This window comes from Canis lupus, chromosome 38 (assembly GCF_011100685.1).
Source record: "Canis lupus familiaris isolate Mischka breed German Shepherd chromosome 38, alternate assembly UU_Cfam_GSD_1.0, whole genome shotgun sequence".
NCBI lineage: Eukaryota > Metazoa > Chordata > Mammalia > Carnivora > Canidae > Canis > Canis lupus.
Window position 1 is genome coordinate 22,506,478 of NC_049259.1, and position 7,373 is coordinate 22,513,850.

The following is a 7,373-nucleotide window of genomic DNA, read 5'->3' on the forward strand; positions in this document are numbered from 1 at the left end:
GTTTGAGACTCTTATAAAAATTCCAACTGTGAACATTCACATGTGTGTCTCTTGGTAGATACATGCACACATTTTTGTTGGGTATGTACCTAGAAGTAGAATTGCTGAATCATACGGTATGCATATCCTCAAATTGGCTAGATGAAGCAAACTGCTTTTCGAAGTAAGCGCACCAATTAACTTTTAGGCCAGCTACAAATTCTAATCCACACTAGGTGTTAACAGCCTTTTTAATTTTAGTTATTCTATTGGATGTTTCTTTTTATAGTTTTATTTTGTATTCCCTTAATTATTAAGGAGGTTGGACAATGCTAATATTTATTGGTGATAGTAATACCCTTTCTTAAAGTGCCTGTTCCATCTCTTGCCCATTTTCCTTTGAATTTCAGGATTTTTAAAATGATTAGTACAAGTTCTTTAAATATTTTGAGCTTTTTTTACAGTTACATTTTATTTTATTGTTTAATTAAAACTTTTTAAAATTATTATTTGGCAGTTACATTTTAGCAAATACGCTCACCCATTCTGTGGTTTGTCTTCGCAATTTCTCGGTGACACCTTCTGCTAAAGAAAGGTCCTTAACTGCAGTGTAGAGCAATTCAACAATCTCTTCCTTTATAGATAATGCTTTTTGTGTCCTGTTTGAGAAATCTTTCTTTACTCCTGGGCAATGATGATATTCTATCATTTTCTAAAAGCTGTGTGGTTCATCTTTCACATTTATATCTGTTATGTATCTGAAAATGATTTTTGGAGCATGGTATGAGACGGAACAGGTTTTGTTTTTCTCCAGAGTGGGTTCTATCGACCACATACTGGAAAGATGGCCCTTGTCCCTGGTAGTTCCACCTTCACAAGCCAAGGGTCCATGTGCGTCAGGACCCATTTTTTGGTTCTCTATTCTGCTCCCTTTGCCTGTTTGTTTATGCTTGTGCCAGCACCATAGTCTTTACGAATTCATTATAGATTACAGATTCATAATAAATTTGATATCTGGTAAAATGTCTTCTCACTTGTTCTCATTCTTCAAGAGGTCTTGGCCATTTTTAGTCATTTGCATTTTCACATATATTTTGGATTTAGTTTGTCAAGTTCTACCTAAAAATCCTGCTGGGATTTTAATCAGAACTGCACAGACCACTTTGAGAAGACCATACGTACTAATAGTATTGGGTCTTTCCATTCACAAAATAATACATCCTTTCCTTCATGTGGGTCTTCTTTGGTTTTTCTAAATGATGTTTTACAGTTTTTCGCATAAAAGGACTTGCCCGTCATAATTTATGACTTGGCATTTGAGCATTTGAGGTTTTGGAATACTATCATCAACATTATCTTTTAAAAAATTTTTTTGGTTTCTAATATACTATTGATACATAGAAATATAATTATAATATAATTACTTTTGTATTTGCAACATTGCTAAACTCAGTTGTAAATTTTAGTCATTTATCTATATATGACTTGGAATTTCTCTGCCCATAATTGTATTATCTGTAAAAAATTGCAGTATATTTCTTCATTTTCAAATCACATCATTTCTCTTCCCTGTTTTACTGGCTGAGACACTCTTTCCAGTGTTGAATGGAAGTGTTAGAAGAGGCATCCTTGGATGGTTCCAAACTCAAAAGGGAAACTGTCAACATCTGACCATTAAATATGATTTTTGTTGAAGGTTTTTGGAGCTGCCTTTTCATCTGATTGAGAACATTCTCTTCTATTCCTGATTTGCTAAGGAATTGACATTGAATTTTATCAACACTCTCTCTGCATCTATTGATATGATCTTATGGATTTTTTATATTATTTTTTAAATTCTTATTTATCTGCTGAACCACACTGATCTGCAAAAACTACATTGCATTTGCATTCCTGGAATAGAAGCAATGAAGTCTGGCCCTTTTTAAATATTGCCTGGTTTTATTTTATTAATATTTTATTGAGAGGACGCTGTTCTGTTTAGGTTTTCGAGTGGAATTAGCCTACAATTTTCCTTTCTTGTAATGTTTGGGTGAGGTTTTGATACCAAGATTATGCTAACCTCACAAAATCAGTAGGAGTGCAAATTTGTTTCCTGGGGCCACCATAACAAATGTCTGCCGACCTGGAGATTTAAAACTTCAAAGTTATTCTCTAGCAGTTGTGGAGGCCAGAAGTCCAAGATGAAGGTATAGGTAGGGCCATGATCCCTTTGAAAATATTGCTTTACCTCTTCCAGCTTCTGGTGGCTCTGGACACTCTTTGGCATTAATTGGCTTGTAGCTACAGAAGTCCAATTTCTGCCTCCACCTCCACATACATTTCTTCTCTCTGCGTCTCTGGGCCTCCTTTCCCATCTCTTAAAAGGACACTCATCACTGGATTTAATCCAGCTTGACCCGAGTTTGAAATCCTTACCTTAATTATATCTGCAAAGACCCTCTTCCAAAGAAGGTCACGTTTAGAGATTCTGGATGGATCTATCTTTTGGGGATCACAGTTCAATCCACTATAGGGTATATTTCCTTTGGGCAGTATTAATGTTATTTCTCCCTTAAATATTTGGTAGGATTCATGGGTGAAGCTACCTGAGTCAGGGGTTCCTCTGAGGAAGGAGTGTTTTAAATTATATATTTATTATCCCATTCTCCTCCCTTTTCATAATTAAGCAACCTTTACCCCCTTTTTTTAGTTGCTAACCTCGAAATTATAAAATGCCTCCTTGACTCACCAAAGTCTAATATTTATTCTCTTCCTACACAACACTTCATCTTCCCTTTAACTTCACCTTCTGATTTACGTGTCTTTTTTGGCCTTTATTGTAATTTCATGTATGTTTAAACATAGGAGACATAATTATTTTTGTTTTACACATCAATACACATTTGCACTTACATTTTTATAATTTTCTTTGTTCATATTTGCAATGTTATATGAGATCATATAAAGGCTAACAATGTGGACAATGATTAAATGTTAACATTTCCTTTATTCTTATTTGTAACAGTCATATGATAGTGTTATAAAGATTAGAGTAACAGGGAAAATTATGCAACACACACTTGCTATCTGCGAGGGAATCCTTGTAGGTCTTATCAGGAGTGCTCCCTTGTATAACTCTGGGGAACACCACTCCCAAAGAATATGTGAGAATAATACCCCTGGAGTTTCTTGTAAATCATGTTCCCTGGACTCATGCCCTAACTGAAGACACCAAGATACAATAATGCACTAAGTTATTACAACTATATTTAAAAGAATTATCTAAATCCAGGTTAAAGTCCTGATGGGAAATCTAACAACACGCTAACTATGTTATGCTGAAGTGGTAAGACTACAGGTGGTTTCCTTTATCTCTTCTTCTCCTTTCCAAAACTTAACTAAACATTAAAAGCATGAGTTACTGACTTCTCTCCTGTACTTCTAAGTCAGGGCCTATCAAAGTCCTCTCAGATGGGAAGACAGGCAGGGGTGGATAAAGGTCTCTTAATTAAATTATTTCACAATCTCTTCATCTATCTCATTACTGCAAGTAATCCTTCCTTAAAGTCATTTTTTCTCCAACATATAGTATCTATGAGTTGTATGGGATCTTGAAAGTCATCTCTTTGAATCACCCAATTACTGCTTGAGTCATCCTCCCAGTATTACTTCCATAATGTTGGCTGGCTCCTTTTTACTAAAATATAGTCTGTGAACAAGCAACATTAGCATCACCCGGGATCTTATTAGAAATGCAGAACCTCAGGTCCTACCCCGGATTTTCTGAAACAGAACTGGCCTTCTAACAAGATGCCCAGGTAATGCGTATGCACATTCAAGTATGAGAAGCCCAGATCTAACGCAGCCACTTCTGGAAATGAGGAATCCCTTGTCTCCTAAGGCAATCCACTCCACATTTGAGCATCTCTTAGTGTCAGAAAGATCTTCACTATATTTAACCAAAATGTTTTCCCCAAATTCCAATCTTGGTTTATACCTGAAGGACTCTACAGAACAAGTTTAATTCCTTTTCTACATGACAATCCATCAAGTATATAAAGAGAAAGATCATGTTCCACCTGGAGTCTTCTTTCCTCCTGTAAGCCTTTTCAACTCCTTACCTTCTCCATCAGAGGACAGGATTCAGAGTTTCCTCACATGAAAACATGTTTCAAGTCTTGCTCTACATCCAGGAGAAATGGAGAGTAGCAATATCCTACCCCAGTGCCCCCAAAGTGTGTTGAAAGGATGATTTCCCTGGCATAAGTCTTGTTACCTCCATTTCACAGGGATGTGGTCTCAATTCACCCCTACACTGACTTTGTCCTAGTCTTATAGATTGTAGGCCATTTATTTAAAGTAACATCAGCTGAATTAAAAAAAAATGCCCAGGGCTATATTTGTGGGGAATGCGAAGAAATATAGGAAAAATTAGTCTGTTTGAAAAAAACAACATGTAAATATATCAGAGGGTTTTAAATATCATACAGTTAAGTGCAATCACGTATGAATTAGACTAATCTGGGGAATTTAAGTAGAGGAGAGGTCATTATAAGTTGGGGTAAGCAAAGAAAAAAAGCATGATGGGAAGAGCATGCACTTTAAGCCAAGAGGCCTCCGTGGGACTCCTGGCTTTGACGCTTCTTGGGTGTACATAGGAATATTAAGTCTTTCTGAGCCTTAGCTTCTCCATCTGTGAAACGTAACAATGGGATTTAGTGTACAGTCGATGTGAGACAAATGTGGCACCTGTGGAAGCATTGTAAACTGGCACACCTAATATGCTTATTAGTAAGTTCAGCACTCCGGCAGGGAAGAGAAGTCACGGGAAACCATGTCCTAGTAGGAAATAGCAGGAACAGCTGTGTGGGGTGGGGTGAACTCAGTGTGTTGGAGGTGACCGGACTGAGACAAATATTATGAAGATCCAGTTCCCTTCAGCTGCCCTGGTGACAGCCACACCAGTCCTGATGCACCACGAGGAAGACTCAAAACATCTGGAAATGCTCACGGTGAAGTGGGCGGCCTCACGAGGCTGTGAACTCCGTGATGCCACTTGGGGACTCCAAGCAGAGTCGTGAAAATTGAACTCGGGGGAATTTGCAGGAGCATTTCCACCTGGGAAGGAGGCTGGACCAGCTGACTCTGAGGGGTTTTCTAGCTCAAAGCCTCTGGATCTTGTGGTTCTCCGTGGGGGGAATTGGATGGAAACAACTCTGCTCGGCTGATTTCCGCTTTCTTTGCTTGCCTTGTAGTCTACTCAGAAGAAACCTGATCCCTTGCCAGCTGAGGACCCCTGCACCACCATTTATGTTGCTGCCACAGAACCTGTCCCAGAACCTGCCCCAGAACCTGTGCAGGTGAGGCATCTCTCTGAGCCTCCTCCCTGAAGGGAGGGTAGAGGTGGAAGAGGGGAACGGTGAGACATGACTAGAGCCAAAATAAAGCAGTCCTGAAGTGGGGGAGGCAGGCCTTAGCAAGTGGGTCACCAGGATCCTCCATGGCCTTGGCTGTGGGACTTCTGGGAGACCCTTCCTGGCTGCTCACATGGGGACACAGCTCTTTCTCTCTCACTAGTGTTTCTCTGAGAGCTGTCCAAAAACCACATCAGAATCAGCTGGCATATTTGCTAAAAATAAAGATTCCTGGAGCTTTCTACTAGGATTCTGTTCAATCAGAACGTCCATGGTGAGCAACCAGGCATCTATACGTTAAAAAACAACCTCCCCAAGGGATCCTAGACCAAGTGTATATTTGGGATTTGCATCTTGAGTCCAAGGTGTATAACAGAATCACAGGGAAGCTTTGTGAGAAGGCTCATGCCTGTGCTCCATCCACCCCGATTTCATCAGACTGTCTAGGCGGGGAGTGTGCCTGGCATGAGCGGGGAAGGGACTATGGTGTGCAGCCCAGATGGAGCCTCGCCAGCTACCCCCACTGCAAGATCAGCATGGATTAAGTTTACTCGACAGGAATTATTCCTTTTCCTAAATGGGCAGAAATAAATTCTGGGCTGAAATCTTGGGTCCAGTGGGGTTCTATTACATGAGATAGTTGAGGATCAAAAGGTCCCAGAAATGCCTGCATTTATCCCTCTGCCGCAAAGTTCCTACCAGACAGACAGACACCTGGAGGACGCCCTGTCTGCACCTGGAGCTCTAGTCTCAGAACAGTGTCCCAGCCAATGGGGGAATTAAACACACGAATCTGGCTTTAAAAAGCTTTAAGCAATAATGCAGATTTTTAGGGATGTTTTCTTCATCAAAAATAGTCTATTTCACATTTCAGCCAAACTTCCTGAATTCCTCCATTCCTGTCTTTCTCTGCCTCTTGAATCCCTCTACCTCGAAGATGTCTTTGCCCACAGCCCCATCGTACCCCCACCCCACCCCCGCAATCCATCCTTCTCTCTTTGGGTCTCACCATCCCTTTCTTTTTTTTTTTTTTTTTTTTTTTTAAAGATTTATTTATTTATTCATTCAGAGAGCGAAGAGAGAGACAGAGACACAGACAGAGGGAGAAGCAGGCTCCCTGCAGGAAGCCCGATGTGGGACTCGATCCCGGGTCTCCAGGATCACACCCCAGGCTGCAGGCGGCGCTAAACCGCTGCGCCACTGGGGCTGCCCTCACCATCCCTTTCTAAAGCTCATACGTTAGCATTCTCTTGGCTTCCCCTCTCCATGCTCAGCACCAAAGCAAACAGCAAGGGGAGGCTGGGAGCCAGGAGACACAGCTCCCGGTCTCCCCGATGGTGGGGCTTGCGTGAGCTGGGGCCTTGGAGGCCCGGGGGTGGGGGGTTGCTGGCAGTGTGGGGACCTGAGGGCGGGCCCTGCCCAGGCCACCGCGCCACCTGGAGACTCCTCTTCCTAAGCAGCGCGGTGTCCATTTGTAGCCTGTGCTGGTGCCTCTCCTCAGACGTCCTGTCTCTTGCCCCCAGGAACCACATTCTATCACGGTCTATGCCAGCGTGACGTTCCCAGAGAGCTGACACCACAGGCTCAGTGAAGGGACTTTCTGAAGAACTATGGAGGGGGCACCGTGGACCCCGAACTTAGCTCCAGGTCCCAAGCCCCCCGTGACACTCTGCACATCTGTACTCCTCTCGGATCAACTCCCTGGTGATGCTCCCTGCACAGCCACCTGTGGGACAAAGACTGGGGACTTCGAGCCACGCGGCCTGCTCCTGGGGCCCAGCCCGGGGACAGGACCATTGGTGTAGCTTTCCAGCTCTGTGGTGTAGCTGGAAATGAGTGATGTGGGTCCCGGGAGCCCAGGCCTCCAGGTGGTGCTCCTTGCTGGGCCTGGACCGTGAGAGCCGAAGGACAAAGCTGGGACACCTAGTGCCTCGCTCCCACGCTGGCCGCCAGCCCCAGGATCTGGGACCTCTTACCTCGTGCCTTCCGTGAGCTGCC

The 7,373-nt window shown here is 42.6% G+C and overlaps 1 protein-coding gene across 1 annotated transcript in view; it reads left to right on the plus strand.

Annotated features, from left to right (window-relative positions):
- Positions 1 to 6,981, plus strand: part of SLAMF1 (signaling lymphocytic activation molecule family member 1) — a 31,568-nt gene extending 24,587 nt beyond the window's left edge. Inside the window, 2 exon segments of the mRNA NM_001003084.1 lie at positions 5,217 to 5,321; positions 6,899 to 6,981. Of these exon segments, the coding sequence (NP_001003084.1) occupies positions 5,217 to 5,321; positions 6,899 to 6,949 (156 nt within the window). The 3' untranslated portion in view covers positions 6,950 to 6,981.
- Positions 6,982 to 7,373: the final 392 nt, after the last annotated feature.